This window comes from Oncorhynchus kisutch, linkage group LG13, assembly GCF_002021735.2.
Source record: "Oncorhynchus kisutch isolate 150728-3 linkage group LG13, Okis_V2, whole genome shotgun sequence".
Lineage (NCBI taxonomy): Eukaryota > Metazoa > Chordata > Actinopteri > Salmoniformes > Salmonidae > Oncorhynchus > Oncorhynchus kisutch.
This window is the reverse complement of record NC_034186.2, coordinates 13,042,859-13,070,419: the sequence shown is the minus strand read 5'-3', so window position 1 is coordinate 13,070,419 and position 27,561 is coordinate 13,042,859. Positions and strand designations below refer to the sequence as shown.

Here is a 27,561-nt window from a genome sequence, read left to right as displayed (position 1 = left end):
AAAATAAAATAAAAATCAAATGTATTTGTAAAGCCCATCAGCAGATGTCACCAAGTGCTGTACTGAAACTCAGCCTAAAACCCCAAACAGCAAGCAATACAGATGCAGAAGCACAGTGGCTAGGAAAAACTCCCTAGACAGGAAGGAACCTAGTTTCCACTACCTTCCCATTTCCAATCCCCAGCGAGTGGATTCGGCGTTGGAAACAAAAGATAGAAACAAATTGTTGGAAACAAAAGTTTCATGGATGAGGGTGCCAGTCAGATTAGTTTGTTTCATGGATGAGGGTGCCAGTCAGATTAGTTTGTTTCATGGATGAGGGTGCCAGTCAGATTAGTTTGTTTCATGGATGAGGGTGCCAGTCAGATTAGTTTGTTTCATGGATGAGGGTGCCAGTCAGATTAGTTTGTTTCATGGATGAGGGTGCCAGTCAGATTCGTTTGTTTCATGGATGAGGGTGCCAGTCAGATTAGTTTGTTTCATGGATGAGGGTGCCAGTCAGATTCGTTTGTTTCATGGATGAGGGTGCCAGTCAGATTCGTTTGTTTCATGGATGAGGGTGCCAGTCAGATTAGTTTGTTTCATGGATGAGGGTGCCAGTCAGATTAGTTTGTTTCATGGATGAGGGTGCCAGTCAGATTCGTTTGTTTCATGGATGAGGGTGCCAGTCAGATTAGTTTGTTTCATGGATGAGGGTGCCAGTCAGATTAGTTTGTTTCATGGATGAGGGTGCCAGTCAGATTAGTTTGTTTCATGGATGAGGGTGCCAGTCAGATTAGTTTGTTTCATGGATGAGGGTGCCAGTCAGATTAGTTTGTTTCATGGATGAGGGTGCCAGTCAGATTAGTTTGTTTCATGGATGAGGGTGCCAGTCAGATTAGTTTGTTTCATGGATGAGGGTGCCAGTCAGATTCGTTTGTTTCATGGATGAGGGTGCCAGTCAGATTCGTTTGTTTCATGGATGAGGGTGCCAGTCAGATTCGTTTGTTTCATGGATGAGGGTGCCAGTCAGTTTGTTTCATGGATGAGGGTGCCAGTCAGATTCGTTTGTTTCATGGATGAGGGTGCCAGTCAGTTTGTTTCATGGATGAGGGTGCCAGTCAGTTTGTTTCATGGATGAGGGTGCCAGTCAGTTTGTTTCATGGATGAGGGTGCCAGTCAGTTTGTTTCATGGATGAGGGTGCCAGTCAGTTTGTTTCATGGATGAGGGTGCCAGTCAGTTTGTTTCATGGCTTTGGTACTATTTTCACAAGTATGAGGTACATTTTCAAAACATCAATTGTAACACAGCCAGTCTTTCATTTGATTTTGTTTCATCATCACACAAACATTCATCCAAAATACAAGTTTACTGTGAAATATAATAAGTAGATTGGTTTAATCACAATAACCAAACATAATGATATCTTCTAGATTGAGTTAGTCCAATAGAAAAAAATGTAAACTACAGTACTGCAAATTACAGTACATTACACTGTTTTCACATTAGGCAATACAGTTGTACTACCCATTAAAATTGACTGAACATAACATTTCCATCATTTCTATTCCATTATTAAATTAAAGAACCATAATGTTTAGCAAGCACTATCAAACCTGTCTTGAGCCATAGTTTCTCATCAGTATCGCAGTAAATGTCCTCATTGTTCATGCATGAATCCAAGCCTGAGATAGGTCTGGATTGAAATCATTGCATGCCTCCTCCATGGTCTGAAGGAGGGTGGCACACTCCTGAGGATGGCATCGTACATCTTCCACCTGTATTGTAATTGTATATAAGAGCATGGTACCAGCAACACCAGAGTTGTGGGGGTTCGATTCCCACTGGGGGCACATACCAAAATGTGTGCACTGTAAAAGTGTCTGCTATGTAAATAACATATATTACGGTATTACAGTACTGTATTGGCCAATTACATTTTAGTAAAGCAGTATGAACCCTTCCCCCATTAAAAAGACCCCAGCAACTTCATTTAGGATACTTGTTTAATGCATAAGATATTAATTTTGTTCTTGTTTTGGACGTTCTGGATGATTTGCGTGTTGGTATTGATATTGTATTACTGCACGGTAGGATCTAGAAACACTAGCATTTCACTGCACCTGCTGGAACATCTGCTAATCTGTGGTCAGACTCGCTTAAACTTGCACCTTTTCTCAATGCTGAATTGAATGTCATTGAGAAAATAGAATATAGTCATAATGTATTTTGTTCCGCCAACATCCTTTCTGAATTTAAAAGTCATTCAAGAAGTAATCATCTCTTCAAAATAATCTGATTTATAAAATATATTTTAGCTGGTAACGTAACTGAATACAAGGAAACCCCCGGAGGGTGACAGAGCGAGACATGTTGGCCCTCTGTGTTAGTAGAGGTCCAATTTATATTTTATCTCAATATCAAATCATTTCTGAGTAACAATTAAGTACCTTACTGTGATTGTTTTCAATGAAATTGGTCAAAACAAAACAAAAATAGCCTATTAATAAAGAACAATTTCTCACTCAAGAATTTTGCTAGGACTGTCTGGGAGTGGTCTGAGTGGCGAGGAGAAAATGGAAAACTAGCTGTTATTGGTAGAGAGGTTTGGAACTCTCTCGAGTTGGTCTATTTACAAAGTGATGTCACGAGGCATGCTAAAACTCCTCCCACCAAAACAGGCTTTTCAAACAGCTCTTATACTAGAAGGGCATTATCATCATTTTCACAATATTATTCCAACCTCATAGTTTGGAAATATATATAAAAGACAGGAAATCAAGTTTTTGACTGCACTGGGCCTTTAATCTCCAATGAATTATTAAAATGTGTGATAGATTGACTGTCCCTCTGGTATCTACCACAGATATGACAGGAGAGGAGTGAGGAAGCATGTTCAATGAAGAGGAGAGGAACCCTGCAACAATGACGGTCCCGCCCTCTGAGCTGCAATGCTGTGATATCCACCACCACCTCTCCGTTTTCAAATCCATCAAACCCCCAACTAGCTGTCACTCCCTGTTCACTGGGGTTACCCTATTCTATTCCCCGCTCCGCTCGCCTCTCTCTTTCCCTGCTCTCGCTCTGTCTCTCCACTCTCTCTCTTTCCCTCCTCTCGCTCTGTCTCTCCACTCTCTCTCATTCTGTGTCCCACCCTCCCTTTCTCCAGAGAAGTGCTCAATACAGAAGCCAGGAAACAAGAGGGGGACAATAACAACGCGACACACAACAAGAATTGGCCGATTTTTATAAATTTAATATATCAATATATAGAGATATTTATCAACAGCTTGATTTCATAGAAACGTGAGTGAGACCATTTTGGCATACAGTACAGATATTTCATGTAAGTACAGAAGTTGCTAAGTTTGAACCCCCCCTCCCCCACACCCCCCTCCTCCCCCTCCCCCACACCCCCCTCCTCCCCATCCTACAGACACAAAACACAAAACAACTAAACCTATTGAACAGAATTAAATACAGAATAAACAACCTCATTTCTACAATGTTTTACTGTTAAAAAGCAAAACAGAATTAAAAAGAGACAGGAAAAAAAGAATAAAAACACTTTGGCTGATAATTAATGTTTGTTACAATCAAGTAGTAAAGAAATCCAGTGCTCTTGTGTACAAATAAATTCCTATATGGTCTACACTCCTGTTTTTACCTGGGGTCTTATGTACATCTATTTTTACAGATACCTTTAAAACATTATCAAAAGTTTTGCTTTATGAAAACGTATTTACAAGTTCATGATTCAAAACCATTGGACTGTACCGATCGGTAACCCCTCCTATGTACGTACCCCTTTACACAGTGCAGAATGCTTCTTGAAAAGTTTGTGCAACAAACAGCGTACAAAATGTCTCCGATATGGCTGTGGAATGAAGGTTTGACCCAGAATTTTTGACATTACCTTATGAACCCCCCTCCTCTCCCTCCCTTCACTCCCCAAACACACCTCAAACCCCCGACCATTACAACCCCACCCCTCCACACCCATTTTACAATGACATTGACAGGTATGAAAAAGGAGTCTGAACTAAACATTATCCTTCAAGTAATAAACATCCAGTAAAGCTAGAACAGAACTGAAGAGACATGATAATGTCTTATTCACACAGAAACACACAGAGAAGAACCAACCAGCAGCAGGAGAGTCACTGGGTTATTAACTAGAACAACAGACAGAGGTCATGGAGGAGAATCACGTAGGGTTCCAGAATCACTGGTGTCAGTTCTCTGGGTTCCAGTATTGGTAGGTTCTCAGAGGTGTGTTCCATTGTTCTGTAGAGGTTCCTCTCCTTTTTTCCTCCCTTGTTCTTCTACTGGGTCTACTTTCCTTCAGTTCTTCCAGTGTGTTTAGTCTACCCTTCCAGAACGATAGTGAAAACAAAATGGAAATGGCTGAGAAGAGGTGAGAGTTGGTAGTGTGAGTGACAGCTAGATAGAGGGGAGGTGATATGTGCGTTGGTGTTAGTCACAATGGAGTCTGATGATGGAGCAGCATGGGTCTGTTATCACTGATTGAGGAACCACCATTAGAAGTGCATAGAGAAAATGATGTGAGAGAAGAGGAGAGGATGGTCAAAAGCTCTAGGAAAACAAATCTACTGAGGTTTGTTGACCAGAAAGGACCTAGGAGGCTGTACCAGAGCCGTAAGAAACCACGGGACCTTTAAACAATTCAGTAATAACAACCAACTGTTACCAGTGGCTGAAGGATCTGTGTGCTTCAATGCCATTAGAGTAGTGAGAGATATTGAAGACTTGTTTCCACGTTGACTTGATCATCTAAAGGCAATCCGGACAAACTTCATGGTTGCCTAGGATACTGACCACTCGGGTTAAAGTCACTAAAACACCTATAGATATACCTATAGATAGACTTACAGCCATACCTATAGATAGACCTATAGCCATACCTATAGATAGACCTATAGATATTCCTATAGCCAGACCTATAGCCAGACCTATAGATAGACCTATAGCCATACCTATAGATAGACCTATATATATACCTATAGACAGACCTATAGCCAGACCTATACATAGACCTATAGACAGACCTATAGATATACCTATAGATAGACCTATATATATATACCTATAGATATACCTATAGCCAGACCTATAGATAGACCTATAGCCAGACCTATAGATAGACCTATAGCCATACCTATAGCCATACCTATAGATATACCTATATATAGACCTATAGCCATACCTATAGATATATCCATAGATATACCTAGAGCCATACCTATAGATAGACCTATAGATATACCTATAGATAGACCTATAGATATACCTATAGATAGAAACTATAACCATACCTATAGATATACCTATAGATAGACCTATAGCCAGACCTATAGCCATACCTATAGATATACCTATAGATAGACCTATAGATATAAACTATAGCCAGACCTATAGATAGACCTATAGATAGACCTATAGATATAAACTATAGCCAGACCTATAGATAGACCTATAGATAGACCTATAGATATACCTATAGATAGACCTATAGATATAAACTATAGCCAGACCTATAGATAGACCTATAGATATAAACTATAGCCAGACCTATAGATAGACCTATAGATATACCTATAGATATAAACTATAGCCATACCTATAGATATACCTATAGATATAAACTATAGCCAGACCTATAGATAGACCTATAGATATACCTATAGCCATACCTATAGATATAAACTATAGCCATACCTATAGATATACCTATAGATAGACCTATAGATATACCTATAGCCATACCTATAGATATAAACTATAGCCATACCTATAGATATACCTATAGATGGACCTATAGATAGACCTATAGATATACCTATAGATATACCTATAGATATACCTATAGATATACCTATAGATAGACCTATAGATATACCTATAGCCATACCTATAGATATAAACTATAGCCATACCTATAGATATACCTATAGATGGACCTATAGATAGACCTATAGATATACCTATATATATAAACTATAGCCATACCTATAGATATACCTATAGATGGACCTATAGATGGACCTATAGATAGACCTATAGATATACCTATAGATATACCTATAGATATACCTATAGATATAAACTATAGCCATACCTATAGATATACCTATAGATGGACCTATAGATATACCTATAGATATACCTATAGATATACCTATAGATGGACCTATAGATAGACCTATAGATAGACCTATAGATATACCTATAGATGGACCTATAGATAGACCTATAGATATACCTATAGCCATACCTATAGATATAAACTATAGCCATACCTATAGATATACCTATAGATATACCTATAGATATACCTATAGATAGACCTATAGATATACCTATAGCCATACCTATAGATATAAACTATAGCCATACCTATAGATATACCTATAGATATACCTATAGATATACCTATAGATAGACCTATAGATATACCTATAGCCATACCTATAGATATAAACTATAGCCATACCTATAGATATACCTATAGATATACCTATAGATAGACCTATAGATAGACCTATAGCCATACCTATAGATATAAACTATAGCCATACCTATAGATATACCTATAGATATACCTATAGATATACCTATAGATAGACATATAGATATAAACTATAGCCAGACCTATAGATATACCTATAGATAGACCTATAGATATAACTATAGATATACCTATAGATAGACCTATAGATATAAACTATAGCCAGACCTATAGATATACCTATAGATATACCTATAGATATAACTATAGATATACCTATAGATAGACCTATAGATATACCTATAGCCAGACCTATAGATATACCTATAGATATACCTATAGATATAACTATAGATATACCTATAGATAGACCTATAGATATACCTATAGCCAGACCTATAGATATACCTATAGATATACCTATAGATATAACTATAGATATACCTATAGATAGACCTATAGATATACCTATAAAAATATAAAAAGGAGCTCTAGAATGCTATATAGAATGCTCTCAGTACAATGATTAGAGCATAGCATTGACTTACAGTTCATCAAAGCAGAAATATCCAAATGACTTCACACGGAAAAACCAAGACACACACACAGACACATACACTATGTTCCAAGGCACCAGTTAAGCGCCAGGCAGTGCACAAATCCACAGAGATCTACAGGTATCTGTCAAAATAAAGGAAACACCAACATAATGGATTTTAATAAGGTGTTGATCCACTACGAGCCACCAGAACAGCTTTAATTTTGGTGTTTTGTTGACGGAGGTTGAAAACGCTGTGGTCAATTGGGTTGAGATCTGGTGACTGAGACACGCACACATACTTTAATCTCCCTAAACTCCTTTGAGACCCCTCTTTCAAAGTTCTAAGATCTCTTCTTCAAGCCATGGTACCCAATATAATGGGCAACTGGCCATTTTTATACATGACCCTAAGCATGATGGGATGCTAATTGCTCAATTAACTTAAGAACCACACCTCTGTGGAAGCACCTATATTCTTTGTATCCCTTATTTACGTGTTTCCTTTATTTTGGCAGTTACCATATACAGTGGCTTGCGAAAGTATTCAGCCCCATGACATTTTCCTATTTGTTGTCTTACAACCTGGAATTAAAATAGATTTTTGGGGGGTTTGTATCATTTGATTTACACAACATGCCTACCACTTTGAAGATGCAAAATCTTTTTTATTGTGAAACAAACAAGAAATACTTGAGCGTGCATAACTATTCACCTCCCCAAAGTCAAAACTTTGTAGAGACACTTTTTTTGCAGCAATTACAGCTGCAAGTCTCTTGGGGTATGTCTTTATAAGCTTGGCACATATAGCCACTGGGATTTTTGCCCATTCTTCAAGGAAAAACTGCTCCAGCTCCTTCAAGTTGGATGGATCCAGCTGGTGTACAGCAATCTTTAAGTCAAACTACAGATTCTCAATTTGATTGAGGTCTGGGCTTTGACTAGGCCATTCCAAGACATTTAAATGTTTCCCCTTAAACCACTTGAGTGTTGCTTTAACAGTATGCTTAGTGACATTGTCCTGCTGGAAGGTGAACCTCTGTCCCAGTCTCAAATCTCTGGAAGACTGAAACAGGTTTCCTTCAAGAATTTCCCCCTATTTAGCACCATGCATCATTCCTTCAATTCTGACCAGTTTCCCAGTCCCTGCCGATGGTGTTCTCGGGGTGATGAGAGGTGTTGGGTTTGTACCAGACATAGCATTTTCCTTGATGGCCAAAAAGCTACATTTTAGTCTCATCACCTTCTTCCATATGTTTGGGGAGTCTCCCACATGCCTTTTGGCGAACACCAAATGTGTTTGCTTCTGTTTTTTCTTTAAGCAATGGCTTTTTTTCTGGCTACTCTTCCCTAAAGCCCAGCTCTGAGGAGTGTACGGTGTCATGACGTGGCCCTCTTTGGGTATAGCGAGCACCATCCCCCCTCTCTCTCACCACCTCTCTCTTCCCCCTACACCCAGGCTCTGTTATCACAGGTCACAAATTCCTAGAGGAGTCTCTCTCCTCATGGCCAGGCAGTATAGAGAAAAGGTTTCACAGGAGAACAAAGGAACCTCTTCTCCATCATAGAACCTGAGAACTGAACAATGTCCATGTTTTGGAGAACGTGTTCACGGTTGCGGGAGAATCCAGCTACGACCAGGCCATTTTGTTTAATGTTTGTGAAACTCATGAGAGACAATACAGCCACATTACCACAACTCTGTTTATACAAGAGTCTCGCATCTAATTGTTGTATAAAATGAATGAGTAAAGATGAAACTATTTGTGAAATTATGTAATGTGATTTTAAACTGTTTAATGAAGGAAACTCCAATTCCCTTTGTAGTTCAACTAAGTCATAGGCCCGACCCATGAGCACAGACATTCATCCGGCGTCATGGGACAGCCCTTTCTTATTGTTCTGGATATAACTCCCACCTTGGGAATTTCCCTTCACACCAAGCTTACCTCAATTACCGAGAGGGCTAAGGTTTGAGTTGAGACCAGAAAACCTGAGTATAAGCTAAGGTTGTAATGGTTGTTGAAACTCTGAGACTATCGATTCCGACAGAATAAGAGCAAATCTTCAATACTAATTACTAGTCTGCAGCTAGAAATTATGTACCAATGAGACGCGAGGACCGACAACCGCCGAAACATCTATTCATTAGAATATTTCTGAATGTTACTCTAAAGTATCATTCTAACCAAAGACTCCAGGGACGCAGAGAGACGGGCGGATGAACTTCCAACAGAAAGAAGGACGATTCCAACAGAGATCATGACGACACACTGAGCGTAAATATATATATTGATTGCAGTTATTCCCGAATGAGTGAGCGCTCATGTACAAAAGACTAGCATTTCAATTGTTATAATTATCAACTGTGTAGTGTCTTTTGTCTTTCGCGCCCTTCTCAGTCCTTTTGTCTACCAAGCCACCATGCCGGTTTAGCCCACTAGGGCACATCCCCTATCATTTCCTTGTAACCATATTTACTTTGTTTGTGTGTGTATTCCTGTGATTATTTTGTTAGTTAATAAATAAATGATTGAGACAATTGATGTATGGATGATTCATAGTGAAGACTGGGTTCATGCAGATAACCAATAATTTACGATGTTTGGAATGAGACTAACATGAGGTAAAGAATAATTCATTAATTAGAAGACTAATTGATCAGATATTAAAATATCTGAAAGTTAAATTAGGAAAATGATAACTTTGGAATCTGAATACTTTCCTTGGTGCCCTGACTTCCTAGTTAATTACATTTCATGATTAGTTTAATCACATAATAATAATTACAGAGAATTGATTTGATAAAATAACGGTCCTCATTTTAATGATGGCAAAGACACGACAACGGCTTAAAGTGGTCCTATGGACAGATACTCCAATCTCCTCTGTGGAGCTTTGCAGCTCGTTCAGGGTTATCTTTGGTCTCTTTGTTGTGTCTTTGATTAATGCCCTCCTTGCCTGTTCTGTGAGTTTTGGTGGGCGGCCCTCTCTTGGCAGGTTTGTTGTTGTGCCATATTCTTTCAATTTTTTAATAATGGATTTAATGGTGCTCCGTGGGATGTTCAAAGTTTTTGATATTTTTTATAACCCAACCCTGATCTGTACTTCTCCACAACTTTGTCCCTGACCTGTTTGGAGAGCTCCTTGGTCTTCATGGTGCCGCTTGCTTAGTGGTGTTGCAGACTCTGGGGCCTTTCAGAACAGGTGAATATATACTGAGATCATGTGTCACTTAGATTGCACACAGGTGGACTTTATTTGACTAATTCTGTGACTTCTGAAGGTAATTGGTTGCACCAGATCTTATTGAGGGGCTTCATAGCGAAGGGGGTGAATACATACGCACCACTTTTCTGTTACATTTGTTCTTTTATTTTTTTAACAGGTCCTTTTTTTCTTTTCCTTTCAACAATTTGGACTATTCTGTGTATGTCCATTACATGAAAACCAAATGAAAATCCATTTAAATTACAGGTTGTAATGCAACAATATATGATAAACATCAAGGGGGATGAATACTTTTGCAAGGCACTGTATAGGCACTGTATCACCTGATTTGCCTGAGAGCAAAACCATTGATTAGATCGGCATGTCCATGAATATACAGATCGGCTAACCTCTGGCTGCTGTTAACTGATACCCATAAACAAACACATCCTGGAAGACCCTCCCTTCAGCGTCTTTCCCCTTCTTTCTTGCCTCCCCCTCTCTCTGTCTGCCTCCCCCTCTCTCCTCTCTCTCTTTCTCTCTGCCTCCCCCTCTCTCTGTCTGCCTACCCCTCTCTCCTCTCTCTCTCTGCCTCGCTCTCTCTCTCATCCTCCTGTCATCACCTGGAAGAAAGCATTTCCATTGAAGGAAGGAGAGCCATGATGTATAGCTATCATAAATCAGCCGATCAACCACTGAGCGAGCTGCCTCGAGCACCACAAATGCAGCCTGCCTGCCAAATTGTGTATGTAAGTGTGTTTCTCTCTGTGTGTGAGTGTTTCTGTGTCTCTGTGTGTGTGTTTCTGTGTGTGTGTGTGTGTGTTTCTGTGTGTGTGTGTGTGTGTACTGTATGTCTGTGTCTCTGAGTGTGTATGTCTGTGTCTCTGTATTTCTGCGTGTGTATGACTTTCTCCGTGTGTGTGTGTGTTTCTGTGTGTGAATGTCTGTGTCTCCGTGTGTGTATGTCTGTGTGTGTGTGTGTATGTCTGTGTGTGTGTGTGTATATGTCTGTGTCTCTGTGTGTGTGTTTCTGTGTGTGTACGTCTGTGTCTCTGTGTGTGTATGTCTGTGTCTCTGTGTGTGTGTTTCTGTGTATGTACGTCTGTGTCTCTGTGTGTGTATGTCTGTGTCTCTGTGTGAATGCATGCACTAGCATGTGTCCCACTTCCTTCCCAAAAGCCTCTGTGTTTCCTACAGAAATAAGATGGAGTAGTTGAAGTCAACACCTTCAGTTAGCAGGTTCTCATATGAATCCTTGACAGTGTACTGACTACCAGCAGGAAGACAGCTAAACAGCTCTAGTGAAGTCTTGCTTACAGAAAGAGCTTAGACAGCCATGTCTCTCAATTGGGCCTTCATATCCAGTGCTATAGAAGAAAATAGTCAAGTTTGTTTGTTCAGTAGCAGAGCATAAATGTACACACTCAAAACTATCCACTGTACCTATTCGTTTATTATGAACCTATGACAGAATCACAATAAATTGTTTCCTTCAGTACCATAACTGTGCTGGTGCAGAGGTCCCCTCCCTGATGATATCACCTGCTAGGCAGGTTCTAATGGCATGGAAGACAGAATGCTATTGCATGGATGATAGTCCCCAAACAATCCAGTGTACCACACCCAGACTGATTCTGTAAATCCAACAATGGATGTCTTCTCTAGTAAAATATATCTTTCTTCCGCTTATAGTAGTCCAGCCACTCCTTATTACACTGAGAACTGAAATATACTGAAATATATCCTCAGTGTGGAAGACGTGAGTATGGGAACTAACCAGACAGGAAATGGTAGTGGAAGCTAGTGGATACCCTGACTGATATACAACTGTATTCAACTCATAAACTGTGATTCTAACACAAATCCAGTGCTCAGTTCTGTTTCTTCATTGGGTTGTCATTTTCCTTCCATTTAAATCAGTAGTGGGACCCTCTTCTACAGAGTCCATAAAACGTCTTCCAAAGTTAGAGAGAAAACATCTCTGCTCATACAGAGACCAACAGCAGGGAATGTGTACCACCAAATCTTCCTAGTTTAAAAAACGTCCTCCGACCCCCATCCCAACCCGTCCCTTCCCCCTGGTCATTATCTAGTAACTTTTGTGTACCTCTGGGTGCCAGCAGAGCAGATTTCCCACAATCCTCCCTCACCCGAGTTCTGCCCTGCTGCTTTTTCCTGTGGCGCTGCCCTCTGGCACGCCCCTTCCCCCACACAAAATACCCCCCAATATCCCCATCCCTACACTCATTCCACTTGGCTCTAACCATGCATAGCCTATCCTCAGTGGCACAGGCCTGGCCCGATCATATTTTCACCAGCAAACACAAACAATAAATAAAGTCAAAACAAAATAATAATTAAATACAGCTGGCCATTCCCCTGTTGCTGGCACAGTACAGTTGTCCAATCAGGGAGAACCAGCCTCTATTTACATGTGCACTGATGGGCAATGAGGTTAGTCATCAGTAAGACATACAGTAGCATTCAGCACTACATCTAACTACAGGAACTACCTAACTAACGAGGGGCTAAGAGAAGAGCAGAGGACAGCGCAGTAGTAACTAGTAGTAAAGTAGTAGGACATTACAGTTAGGTGTAAGAGAGAGAGAGAGGATGTGTTTTAGAGACACGAGTTGGGGGATACACGTATAAGTAAAATATACCCCCCCCGTCCTTGGGGGGTTAGGTTACTGTATGAGCAGGTTCTCTCTCACTCTCTCTCTCTGTGCCCCCCTCCTCTGCAGTGTGGTCACCCCGGGATATGGAGGGACGGGGCGGAGACACGGCGTGCCCCTCAGGGGAGTCCGTCATCCTCCAGACTGAGCGCCACGCGCTGCAGAGAGCAGATAAAACAACGTTACCACAGTGTGTGTGTATGTGTGTGTCTGTGTGTCAGTGTGTCAGTGTGTGTGTGTCTGTGTGTGTGTGTGTCAGTGTGTCAGTGTGTGTGTGTCAGTGTGTCAGTGTGTGTGTGTCTGTGTGTCAGTGTGTGTGTGTCTGTGTGTCAGTGTGTGTGTGTCTGTGTGTCAGTGTGTGTGTGTCTGTGTGTCAGTGTGTGTGTGTCTGTGTGTCAGTGTGTGTGTGTCTGTGTGTCAGTGTGTGTGTGTGTCTGTGTGTCAGTGTGTGTGTGTCTGTGTGTCAGTGTGTGTGTGTCTGTGTGTGTCAGTGTGTGTGTGTCTGTGTGTCAGTGTGTGTGTGTCATTGTGTGTGTGTCAGTGTGTGTGTGTGTCTGTGTGTCAGTGTGTGTGTGTCTGTGTGTGTTTGAAGGAGAGCTGAAAGGGTGACTGAGACAGAGAGGACCAGAAAGAGAAAGAGGGAGAGAACTAAAAGTGAGAGAAAGAGAGCAACATAGAGACAGGGCAAAAGAGAGAAGCTCTCCTTAATGCAGATCCCACTCCTCCTCTCATCCCTCTATCCTCAGCACACTGATTTGGCAGTGATGTGGGGAGAGCTGCAAGGGCGTACAGAGATCCACCTCAGGTCATTCTGATGTCTCTATCTAACTGAAACACCATGAAGAGAGGAGAGGAGGAGAGAGGAGGGAGGGGAGAAGAGAGGAGAAAACAGGAAAGGAGAAGAGGAGATAGGAGAGGAGAAGAAGGAAAGCCCAGGTGGAAGCTTGTTTCCTCCCCCACTACCCATTCTTAAGAGGAGGTGGTATTCAACATGACCTCTCAGCACAGCACTGTAGCATACCAGGTGTGTGTGTGTATAAACTATCATGTAGCCAGAGTCCCACCCCTCTCTCCTTCTGTTCTACCACGCCACGACAGCAATGCGTGTCACCATGCAAACTGATCCCAGCGCTGACCCCTCCCACCGCTGTCTTGTTCATGTTTCCCTGCAGATCTCTGTTTAAGATACCTTACAAGTACACCGCTAGAAAAACTAAACGCTCATGCAGAGAAATATACCATTAAAAACAAGAATAATCAGGAATAAATTAATATGATTAAAGATTGTCCCGTCATCTAAGGTGCTGTTTCTGTTCTGGTTACTGTTCCCCTTTTGCCTAATTTACACTCCTAAGGGGAATGTGCAGGTTTGACGCTCCCTTCACTAAGTCTTCATAGAGGAGAGAGTAAAGCCGAGGACGCTGTGCCTCCCTAACGCACAACGACAACACAGTGACACACACTGTCAAAACACAGAATGTGGAGATGGATAGAGACCCAATAGACTATATGATGAATGAAGGTGAAGATAATGTGGTGATGGGCTCGTGATAAAGGGCTCAACATCTGTGTTTGACCAAGGAAGTTTTTGGAATGATTTTGTGACTTAAGTGTGTGTGTGTGTGTGTGAGGATGTAAGCCTGTCCCTGTCTTGGAGACTCTCCCACCCCCACACACTCCAACCCTCTCTCTATCTCCAAGTCCCACCCCATCTCATCTCATTTGCCGGTGGGATGCATGGGAGCCCCCGAGTACCAATGGGAGTTGCTGTCTGTGATCCCGCCCCCCAGGGGCAGGGCTAGGAATGGCTGGTGAGCGCTGCCACTCACAGCGGGGTAGACATGGCCGATCGACTCTCCAGTACGACCGATGTGAATCTCGTCATCGTCGTCCTCCGTGGTCTTACGGTAGACAGGGTTGTCGAAGTTCATACTCTTGGTGTTCTTCCGGCGCCAGTTACACCAGATCAGGTATCCGGCGGTGCAGAGCAGGCCGATGATCACTGTGGCAAGGATAGGAACTGCATGTATGAAACACAGCGACACACACAGCGACACACACACACACACGCGCACACGCGGCGGGAGCGTTAACACAGCCAGGGGAGACAGAGCGGTGCTTTAGCATACAAACACATCCTAGTATCACCACACATAGCAAACGGCAATGAACACACACACACACACACACACACACACACACACACACACACACACACACACACACACACACACACACACACACACACACACACACACACACACACACACACACACACACACACACACACACACACACACATACACACAAATACACCCATGTAAATGCACACAGAAGCAAGCACACCCAATCCCAAGCCCACACACACATAGCCACACACACTCATGCATGGCACATGTACAACCAAACCACACACACATGCTCTCGCATATTGTAGCCTACACACAAGTTCAAAACATAGCTGGGTATAGTGGTATTCCAGGAAAAGGACATGGGGGCTGGGGAGGAGGGTATATGTCTGGCTTCTCCGCTCAGCTTTGGCTGGCGTTCCCAGTCCTAATTTCCCCCATCAGACGTGGAGTGGCGGTATTCCCATGGAAGACCCAGACTAATTGGTCTATTATGGGGGGGCACTGGAGACTCCTCTATGATTAAGGGCCTGAACCCCCAGAAATCCCTCTGTTCTTATGTAAACACTCAATTAAGATGTTCTCAATCAGACTTTCCTCTCCAAATAGCTTGGATCTGAAGATCTCCAGCAATATCGAGGGAGAATTAACCATAGAAATAATCATTGAGAGATACACTGCATGGCCAAAAGTATGTGGACACCCCTTCAAATTAGGGGATTTGGCTATTTCAGCCACACTCGTGTATAGTGTGTATAAAATTGAGCACACGGCCATGCAATCTCCATAGACAAACATTGTCAGTCGAATGGCCTTACTGAAGAGCTCAGTGGCTTTCAATGTGGCACTGTCTTAGGATGCCAACTTTCCAACAAGTCAGTTTGTCAAATTTCTGTCCCGGTCAACTGTAAGTGCTGTTATTGTGAAGTGGACACACCTAGGAGCAACAACGGCTCAGGAGCAAGAACAGACAGCCAAGTGCTGAAGCACGTAAAAATCGTCTGTCCTTGGTTGCTGCCAAACTGCCTCTGGAAGCAACACCAGCATAAGAACTGTTCTTTGGGAGCTTCATGAAATGGGTTTCCATGGCCAAGCAGCCACACACAAGCCTAAGATCACCAATGCCAAGCGTTGGCTAGAGTGGTGTAAAGCTCTCTGCCACTGGAGCAGTGGAAATGCATTCTCTGGAGTGATGAATCACGCTTCACCATCTGGCAGTCCGACGGACGAATCTGGGTTTGGCGGATGCCAGGAGAACGCTACCTGCCCCAATGCATAGTTCAAACTGTAGTTTGGTGAGGAGGTTCAGGATAGGCCCCTTAGTTCCAGTGAAGGGAAATCTTAATGCTACAGCATACAATGACATTCAAGACGATTCTGTGCTTCCAACTTTGTGCCAACAATTTGGAGAAGGCCCTTTCCTGTTTCAGCATGCACATAGGGAGGTGGATATAGAAATGGTTTGTCAAGATTGGTGTAGAAGAAATTGACTGGCCTGCGTAGAGCCCTGACCTCAACCCCATCGAACACCTTTGGGATGAATTGGAACGCCGACTGCGAGCCAAACTTAATCACCCAACATCAGTGCCCAACCTGACTAATGATCTTGTAGCTGAATGGAAACAAGTTCCCGCAGCAATGTTCCAACATCTAGTGGAAAGCCTTCCCAGAAGAGTGGAGGCTGTTATTACAGCAATGTTCCAACATCTAGTGGAAAGCCTTCCCAGAAGAGTGGAGGCTGTTATTACAGCAATGTTCCAACATCTAGTGGAAAGCCTTCCCAGAAGAGTGGAAGCTGTTATAGCAGCAATGTTCCAACATCTAGTAGAAAGCCTTCCCAGAAGAGTGGAAGCTGTTATAGCAGCAAAGGGGGGACCAACTCCATATTAATGCCCAGGATTTTGGAATGAGATTTTGGAATGTGTCCACATACTTTTGTCCATATAGTGTATGAAAGGGGGAATGATGGAGAGAGGAGTGGGTGAGAATATTACCTATGAAATGAACCATTGAGAGATATGAAAGCGGGAACGAAGAGTGGGAAGGAAGGAGGGGGTGGATGGGAGAAATAGTAGGATGTATTTAATGGGCCGGGGTTAGGGATATCTCATTTTAAAGCCTTAATTATTGACAGAATGTATGCTAGAGCAAGGTCATTTACACATTATGCCGATCGCCAGTCAATTCAGACATTATTATAGAGCTGTATCAGTGTTCGCGATCTTAAGGTCTATATCCTGTAATATGTGATAACATGGGTAATATGCAAATCTGACTTAAGGGGGGTTTAATCCCTGATGTTATTTTGATGATCTAAATTTACAGTAATGTTTGTACAACTGACAGGCCTATGTGTTCACATGGGCTGTTATGATATGCTTATTTGAGCAACACCTGAATGTGAATTTCCAGAATCTCCCATAAGTGTTAAATTGGGTTGAGATCTAGTGACTGAGACACACACACACACACACACACACACACACACACACACACACACACACACACACACACACACACACACACACACACACACACACACACACACACACACACACACACACACACACACACACACACACACACACACACACACACACACACACACAAACACACACACTAGAGGTTGACCGATTAATCGGAATGACCGATTAATTGGGCCCGATTTCATGTTTCCAAAACAATTGGAAATCAACAATTTTGGACAACGATTTGGCCGATTTTACTTTATTTTATTATATATATATATATTTTTTACACCTTTATTTAACTAGGCAAGTCAGTTAAGAACACATTCTTATTTTCAATGACGGTCTAGGAACGGTGGTTTCTCTTTTGGTGAAGGAGAGTCGGACCAAAATGCAGCGTGTAGATTGCGATCCATTTTTATTAAACTGAAGTAACACAAATCTAAATACAAACACTACAAAACAATAAACGTAACGAAAACCGAAACAGCCTAATACTGGTGCACATACACACAGCACAAGGACATCAAGACACTAAGGACAATCACCCACGACAAACTCAAAGAATATGGCTGCCTAAATATGGTTCCCAATCAGAGACAACGATAAACACCTGCCTCTGATTGAGAACCACTTCAGACAGCCACAGACTTAACTAGAACACCCCACTAGCTACAATCCCAATACATACACACCACATACAAAAACCCATGCCACACCCTGGCCTGACCAAATACATGAAGATAAACACAAAATACTTCGACCAGGGCGTGACAGGTGGGTTAACTGCCTCGTAAAGGGGCAGAACGACAGATTTTTACCTAGTCAGCTCTGGGGATTCAATCTTGCAACCTTACAGTTAACTAGTCCAACGCTCTAACCACCTGATTACATTGCACTCCACGAGGAGACTGCCTGTTACGCGAATGCAATAAGCCAAGGTAAGTTGCTAGCTAGCATTAAACTTCTTATAAAAAACAATCAATCATAATCACTAGTTAACTACACATGGTTGATATTACTAGTTTATCTACCGTGTCCTGCGTTGCATATCATCGATGCGGTGCGTATCATTGCTCCAATGTGTACCTAACCATGAACATCAATGCCTTTCTTAAAATCAATACACAGAAGTATATATTTTTAAACCTGCATATTTAGCTAAAAGAAATCCAGGTTTGCAGGCAATATTAAAGAGGTGAAATTGTGTCACTTCTCTTGCGTTCATTGCACGCAGCGTCAGGGTATATGCAACAGTTTGGGACGCCTAATTTGCCAGAATTGTACGTAATTATGACATAACATTGAAGGTTGTGCAATGTAACAGGAATATTTAGACTTATGGATGCCACCCGTTAGATAAAATACGTAACGGTTCCGTATTTCACTGAAAGATTAAACGTCATGTTCTCGAGATGATAGTTTCCTGATTCGGTCATATTAATGACCTCAGCCTCGTATTTCTGTGTGTTATCATGTTATAAGAGCAGTCTGACTGAGCGATGGTAGGCACCAGCAGGCTCGTAAGCATTCATTCAAACAGCACTTTCGTGCGTTTGCCAGCAGCTGATTATGACTTCAAGCCTATCAACTACCGAGATTAGGCTCATGTAACCGATGTGAAATGGCTAGCTAGTTAGCGGGGTGCGCGCTAATAACGTTTCAAACATCACTCGCTTTGAGACTTGGAGTGGTTGTTCCCCTTGCTCTGTATGGGTAACGCTGCTTCGAGGGTGGCTGTTGTCGTTGTGTTCCTGGTTCGAGCCCAGGTAGGAGCGAGGAGAGGTACGGAAGCTATACTGTTACACTGGCAATACTAAAAGTGCCTATAAGAACATCCAATAGTCAAAGGTTAATGAAATACAAATGGTATAGAGAGAAATAGTCCTATAATTCCTATAATAACTACAACCTAAAACTTCTTACCTGGGAATATTGAAGACTCATGTTAAAAGGAACCACCAGCTTTCATATGTTCTCATGTTCTGAGCAAGGAACTTAAACGTTAGCTTTCTTACATGGCACATATTGCACTTTTACTTTCTTCTCCAACACTTTGTTTTTGCATTATTTGAACCAAATTGAACATGTTTCATGATTTACTTGAGGCTAAATTGATTTCATTGATGTATTATATTAAGTTAAAATAAGTGTTCATTCATTATTGTTGTAATTGTCATTATTACAAATAACTAAATACAAAAATCGGCCGATTAATCGGTATCGGCTTTTTTTGGTCCTCCAATAATCGGTATCGGCATTGAAAAAGCATAATCGGTTGACCTCTAAAACACACACACACACGCACACGCCCCCTATGCTCCTTTGAGACTCTCCTCTTTCAAAGTCACTGAGATCTCTTCTTCCAGCCATGGTAGACAGTTTGCTTTTCTTTTTCTTTTTTTACAATCGCTAGGACCCATTTCTCAATGCTTAGGTCACTTTTTCAAAACTCTTCACACAGTGAGCACAATAGCAGTCTATGTGGGCTAAACTGTGGATCATTTTTCATTGCTTTGGGACAAAATGCATTCAATGACTACATCTTTCAAATTTCATGAATTTTTTCTCTCACTCAGACACAAACACCACCAAAACTCTATGTACCTACAGGCCAATTTGCACATGTTTACATACTCTTTTCAAAACTGTTAAACTTAAGTTCAAAACCCAACATAACACAAAATGTAATAAGACAGCAATTTGCTACATTTCTACAGTAATACCGTATTGAAATATATACCACATCTAAAAAAATGAAATACTATCAAAACAATTAGACCAACCACAGCTGATTTCCATTGTAGCTGAACACCTACACAGGAGTTAGTCTTTCAATTTCATTACCGTCGATACCAAAGGAGACATCTTAGGAATAATGCTGTACTGTAATGAAACATGGACCGAGCCAGAGATAGAGAAGTGGCTGACAGAGGAAGAAGAGTGGCTGGGAGAGGGAGAAGAGTGGCTGGGAGAGGAAGAAGAGTGGCTGGGAGAGGAAGAAGAGTGGCTGGGAGAGGAAGAAGAGTGGCTGGGAGAGGAAGAAGAGTGGCTGGGAGAGGAAGAAGAGTGGCTGGGAGAGGAAGAAGAGTGGCTGGGAGAGGAAGAAGAGTGGCTGGGAGAGGAAGAAGAGTGGCTGGGAGAGGAAGACGAGTGGCTGGGAGAGGAAGAAGAGTGACTGGGAGAGGAGGGAAGAGTGGCTGGGAGAGGGAGAGGAGTACGTATGAGTGGTGGAAGAAGACTGAGAGGAAGATCAAGAGCTGTAGTCTCAGATGAGATTAGAGCTACTATAACTGATCATATAATGACTCATGGTCTATCAATGAGAGAGGCTGGTCTGAGTGTGCAGCCATATCTACAACACTCAACACTGGCATCTATTGTGAGAAATTTCCGGCAAACAAAATGGTAAGATGTGCATTCTGCAAGGGCATCTGACTGACCTGCACATTCCTGGATGACCTCTATGGAAGGGTTGTGCCATACAACACTGAGTGTCCCATTACTACATTCCTGGATGACCTCTATAGAAGGGTTGGGCCGTACAACACCGAGCGTCTCATTTCATTCCTGGATGACCTCTATAGAAGGGTTGAGCCATACAACACCGAGCGTCTCATTTCATTCCTGGATGACCTCTATGGAAGGGTTGGGCCATACAACACCGAGTGTCCCATTTCATTCCTGGATGACCTCTATGGAAGGGTTGTGCCAGGTTAGGACAGCGTTGCAGTGGATTGAAATAGACCAACGTTTGTAATTGTATGGGACAATGTGGCATTTCACCACTCCCATACAGTCACAGAGTGGTCTGCAGCCCATCCCAGGATGGTGTCACTTTCCTTCCACCTTACTCTCTATTCCTCAACCCCATAGAGGAATTATTTTCCTCCCACCTTACTCTCCATTCCTCAACCTCATAGAGGAATTATTTTCCTTCCACCTTACTCTCCATTCCTCAACCTCACCTGCTTTTAAAATACTTTGGGTCCCTCATTTACTCAAATGTTTCCTTTATTTTGGCAGTTATTTGTACATTCCTGTCACACATCACATACACCAAAAACACACTTTCACACTCACATCTTCCAGACCAGGCAACGTCTTGTGCAGAGGAGACCAAGACAGAAGCAGAGACAGACAGAGAAGTGGGAAGAAGCAGACAGGCATTATATGATAAAGTAGACTGGTACTCACCTATAGGAATCACTATACCCAAAACCGCCACTGTTATGTTGTTACCCAGGAGGTAGTGGTCATTCCCAGCTGAGAGAGAGAGAGAGACAACGAGAGGGGGAGGAAAAGAGAAAGAGAGAGGGGGGAGTGAGAGAGAGAGAGAGAGACAGCAAGAGGGGGAGGAAAAGAGAAAGGGAGAGGGGGGAGGGAAAGAGAAAGAGAGAGGGGGGAGGGAAAGAGACAGAGAGAGGGGGGTGGGAGAGAGAGAGCGAGAGGGGGAGGAAAAGAGACAGAGAGAGGGGGGGAGGGAGAGAGAGAGCGAGCAGAATTACAAAAAGAAGAATAAATAGAGAGACAAAGTGTTAAGAAGAAAGTGAGACACAGTTAAAGGCCCACTGCAGTGCAAAACATCATTTATCTGTGTTGTGTGTATATATATCCACAAAATTGTGAAATTATGAAAACAATGATAATACTGTTTCAGTGTAAGAGATGTTTTGGTGGGATGTAGTTTTGGCCTGCCTGGCAACAACACCAGACCATATAAGTTAATAGAACAATAACAAAGAGAGTTTCAAACCTCTCTGCCAATAACAGCTTGTCTTCAGGTTACAATCCCTCCCATTAAGCTCGTCCAATTAGGCCACTCACTCAAACTACTCCCAGACAGTCCTATCAAAATTCTTGCTTGAGAAATTGCTCTTTGCTAAGAAGCTATTTTAGTAAATGTTTGATCATTATTTATTTAATACCCAGAAATGATTTGATATTGAGAAAAATAAAATGCATTGGGCCTCTAAACACCTCTCCTTCCTCCTGCCATTCTCTCTGCTAGAGGCCATGCCTCCTTCCTCCTGCCATTCTCTCTGCTAGAGGCTGTGCCTCCTTCCTCCTGCCATTCTCTCTGCTAGAGGCTGTGCCTCCTTCCTCCTGCCATTCTCTCTGCTAGAGGCCATGCCTCCTTCCTCCTGCCATTCTCTCTGCTAGAGGCCGTGCCCTCCTTCCTCCTGCCATTCTCTCTACTAGAGGCCGTGCCCTTCCTCCTGCCATTCTCTCTACTAGAGGCCGTGCCCTTCCTCCTGCCATTCTCTCTGCTGGAGGCCATGCCCTCCCTCTCCCTCCATTATTCTCTCCCTCTCTCCTGAGTCTTGTCTAATGGTTCCTTGTTCCGCTGTCTCATCTCCCCCTTCCTCCCCCATCTCCCATTCACCTCCAACCCAGGTTTGTGTTGTGCTCAGCCTTTCCCCAGGATAAATCCAGCCTCATCTCCCCATTAGAGTTGTTGGGCCAATAGCAACACTGTAATTATTCCGATATAATGGAACCTAGCCTTGGAGATAAACAGAGCATATCACAATAGTAGCATTCTGTTAGCCTCCACAAGATCAGATCATCAATGACCAAAGTCTATCACACACACACACAGACTATTATTTTTCACATAATTGTTTCTATGCTTGTCTCCGTATTGTTGGAAAGGGCCCGTCAGTAAGCATTTCACTGTTAGTCTACACCTGTTGTTTACCAAGCATGTGACAAATACAATTTGATTTGGACACTCAGCTGGTGAGTGAGCCTGATACAGTAGTGTCTTACTCAGCGAAAGTGGATTAACTGTAATGGTCACAAAGCATGACTGACGTCCAATAGGCACTAAGACTCCAAAAGGGGATTAATCAAATCTTATTAAACATGTTATGAAAGAACTGGCCTGAGACACTGGAGGTAGGAACTGTGGAATGAAAGGGCTGAAGAGGGAGTGCATTTCATTATGGGGTATTATTATAAGGCAGGGGTTTTACTGTTGTGCACAGAACATTCACTTGATCCATTCTGACTGTCTCCGAACCTCAACCTGCAGGTTTAGTTTCTGTGTGTGTGTGTGTGTGAGCTATCCCACTATCCACTGTTTGCTTTCATCTTTTTCCGCTCTGCCGTGCAAAGTGTAACGCAACACGTGTAACAGCTGATGTTGGAAAACCCACCGATGTGCATTGTTCCCCATCTCGGAATAACACACACAGCTGGTGGGTTCGGGATACCGGAACAGGGCTCTTGTCGTGTCCGACCCCCCCCCCCACAACTGTTTGTTGTGTAATAGCAGGATGTTTTATCCTTTATGCTCTGTTTACTACTTTCTAACCCTCTTCCTTTCATCCTTAGTCTATCTCTCTCTCTCCTCTCCCATCCCTTGTTTTCCCCTGCTCTATGTTCCACTGTGCCATGCTCCACCACGTTCATCATTTAACCCAGTGTGGTTCTGTTGCTCATCTTTAATGGACAAACCCTGCGATGCTCGCTGTGCTTCTCATAAATAAGAGTACTGGGTGAGTACTGGGTGCTTTACCATCACCTGGGCTATATGGGAGAGTACTGGGTGCTTTACCATCACCTGGGCTATATGGAGAGTACTGGGTGCTTTACCATCACCTGGGCTATATGAGAGAGTACTGGGTGCTTTACCATCACCTGGGCTATATGGGAGAGTACTGGGTGCTTTACCATCACCTGGGCTATATGGGAGAGTACTGGGTGCTTTACCATCACCTGGGCTATGGGAGAGTACTGGGTGCTTTACCATCACCTGGGCTATATGGGAGAGTACTGGGTGCTTTACCATCACCTGGGCTATATGGGAGAGTACTGGGTGCTTTACCATCACCTGGGCTATATGGGAGAGTACTGGGTGCTTTACCATCACCTGGGCTATATGGGAGAGTACTGGGTGCTTTACCATCACCTGGGCTATATGGGAGAGTACTGGGTGCTTTACCATCACCTGGGCTATATGGGAGAGTACTGGGTGCTTTACCATCACCTGGGCTATATGGGAGAGTACTGGGTGCTTTACCATCACCTGGGCTATATGGGAGAGTACTGGGTGCTTTACCATCACCTGGGCTATATGGGAGAGTACTGGGTGCTTTACCATCACCTGGGCTATATGGGAGAGTACTGGGTGCTTTACCATCACCTGGGCTATATGGGAGAGTACTGGGTGCTTTACCATCACCTGGGCTATATTATACACAGTACTGGGTGCTTTACCATCACCTGGGCTATATGGGAGAGTACTGGGTGCTTTACCATCACCTGGGCTATATGGGAGAGTACTGGGTGCTTTACCATCACCTGGGCTATATGGGAGAGTACTGGTGCTTTACCATCACCTGGGCTATATGGGAGAGTACTGGGTGCTTTACCATCACCTGGGCTATATGGGAGAGTACTGGGTGCTTTACCATCACCTGGGCTATATGAGAGAGTACTGGGTGCTTTACCATCACCTGGGCTATATGGGAGAGTACTGGGTGCTTTACCATCACCTGGGCTATATGGGAGAGTACTGGGTGCTTTACCATCACCTGGGCTATATGGGAGAGTACTGGGTGCTTTACCATCACCTGGGCTATATGGGAGAGTACTGGGTGCTTTACCATCACCTGGGCTATATGGGAGAGTACTGGGTGCTTTACCATCACCTGGGCTATATGGGAGAGTACTGGGTGCTTTACCATCACCTGGGCTATATGGGAGAGTACTGGGTGCTTTACCATCACCTGGGCTATATGGGAGAGTACTGGGTGCTTTACCATCACCTGGGCTATATGGGAGAGTACTGGGTGCTTTACCATCACCTGGGCTATATGGGAGAGTACTGGGTGCTTTACCATCACCTGGGCTATATGGGAGAGTACTGGGTGCTTTACCATCACCTGGGCTATATGAGAGAGTACTGGGTGCTTTACCATCACCTGGGCTATATGGGAGAGTACTGGGTGCTTTACCATCACCTGGGCTATATGAGAGAGTACTGGGTGCTTTACCATCACCTGGGCTATATGGGAGAGTACTGGGTGCTTTACCATCACCTGGGCTATATGGGAGAGTACTGGGTGCTTTACCATCACCTGGGCTATATGGGAGAGTACTGGGTGCTTTACCATCACCTGGGCTATATGGGAGAGTACTGGGTGCTTTACCATCACCTGGGCTATATGGGAGAGTACTGGGTGCTTTACCATCACCTGGGCTATATGGGAGAGTACTGGGTGCTTTACCATCACCTGGGCTATATGGGAGAGTACTGGGTGCTTTACCATCACCTGGGCTATATGGGAGAGTACTGGGTGCTTTACCATCACCTGGGCTATATGGGAGAGTACTGGGTGCTTTACCATCACCTGGGCTATATGGGAGAGTACTGGGTGCTTTACCATCACCTGGGCTATATGGGAGAGTACTGGGTGCTTTACCATCACCTGGGCTATATGGGAGAGTACTGGGTGCTGTGTATAACTGTGCTAACTATATATATACAGTGCCTTGCGAAAGAATTCGGCCCCCTTGAACTTTGCAACCTTTTGAGACTATCACAGTGCAGGTGCATTTATACGGAGACTTGATTACACACAGGTGGATTGTATTTATCATCATTAGTCATTTAGGTCAACATTGGATCATTCAGAGATCCTCACTGAACTTCTGGAGAGAGTTTGCTGCACTGAAAGTAAAGGGCTGAATAATTTTGCACGCCCAATTTTTCAGTTTTTGATTTGTTAAAAAAGTTTGAAATATCCAATAAATGTCGTTCCACTTCATGATTGTGTCCCACTTGTTGTTGATTCTTCACAAAAAAATACAGTTTTATATCTTTATGTTTGAAGCCTGAAATGTGGCAAAAGGTCGCAAAGTTCAAGGGGGCCGAATACTTTCGCAAGGCACTGTATATATATATATATATATAACTGTGAGTGTTTCAGCAAGCTGAAAGAGCCAGATGAACGAGCCAGATGAACGAGCCAGATGAACGAGCCAGCTGAAATAGCAAGCTGAAATAGCAAGCTAAAAGAGCAAGCTGAAAGAGCCAGATGAACGAGCCAGCTGAAATAGCAAGCTGAAATAGCAAGCTGAAAGAGCAAGCTGAAAGAGCCAGATGAAAGAGCAAGCTGAAAGAGCAAACTGAAAGAGCCAGATGAAAGAGCAAGCTGAAAGAGCCAGATGAAAGAGCAAGCTGAAAGAGCCAGATGAACGAGCAAGCTGAAAGAGCAAGCTGAAAGAGCAAGCTGAAAGAGCCAGCTGAAATAGCAAGCTGAAAGAGCAAGCTGAAAGAGCCAGATGAAAGAGCAAGCTGAAAGAGCAAACTGAAAGAGCCAGATGAAAGAGCAAGCTGAAAGAGCCAGATGAAAGAGCAAGCTGAAAGAGCCAGCTGAAATAGCAAGCTAAAAGAGCAAGCTGAAAGAGCCAGCTGAAATAGCAAGCTAAAAGAGCAAGCTGAAAGAGCCAGCTGAAATAGCAAGCTAAAAGAGCAAGCTGAAAGAGCCAGCTGAAATAGCAAGCTGAAAGAGCAAGCTGAAAGAGCCAGATGAAAGAGCAAGCTGAAAGAGCAAACTGAAAGAGCCAGATGAAAGAGCAAGCTGAAAGAGCCAGATGAAAGAGCAAGCTGAAAGAGCCAGATGAACGAGCAAGCTGAAAGAGCAAGCTGAAAGAGCAAGCTGAAAGAGCCAGCTGAAATAGCAAGCTAAAAGAGCAAGCTGAAAGAGCCAGATGAAAGAGCAAGCTGAAAGAGCAAACTGAAAGAGCCAGATGAAAGAGCAAGCTGAAAGAGCCAGATGAAAGAGCAAGCTGAAAGAGCAAGCTGAAAGAGCAAGCTGAAAGAGCCAGAAGAAAGAGCCAGCTGAAAGAGCCAGATGAAAGAGCAAGCTGAAAGAGCCAGATGAAAGAGCAAGCTGAAAGAGCCAGATGAAAGAGCAAGCTGAAAGAGCAAGCTGAAAGAGCCAGATGAACGAGCAAGCTGAAAGAGCAAGCTGAAAGAGCCAGCTGAAAGAGCCAGATGAAAGAGCAAGCTGAAAGAGC

The 27,561-nt window shown here is 43.1% G+C and overlaps 1 protein-coding gene across 1 annotated transcript in view; it reads right to left on the bottom strand.

The window, feature by feature from the left end:
• Nucleotides 1–11,300: 11,300 nt before the first annotated feature.
• Nucleotides 11,301–27,561, bottom strand: part of LOC109903044 (low-density lipoprotein receptor-related protein 8-like) — a 344,351-nt gene continuing 328,090 nt past the window's right edge. The window contains 3 exon segments of the mRNA XM_031785602.1: nt 11,301–13,090; nt 14,762–14,934; nt 21,727–21,795. Of these exon segments, the coding sequence (XP_031641462.1) occupies nt 13,052–13,090; nt 14,762–14,934; nt 21,727–21,795 (281 nt within the window). The 3' untranslated portion in view covers nt 11,301–13,051.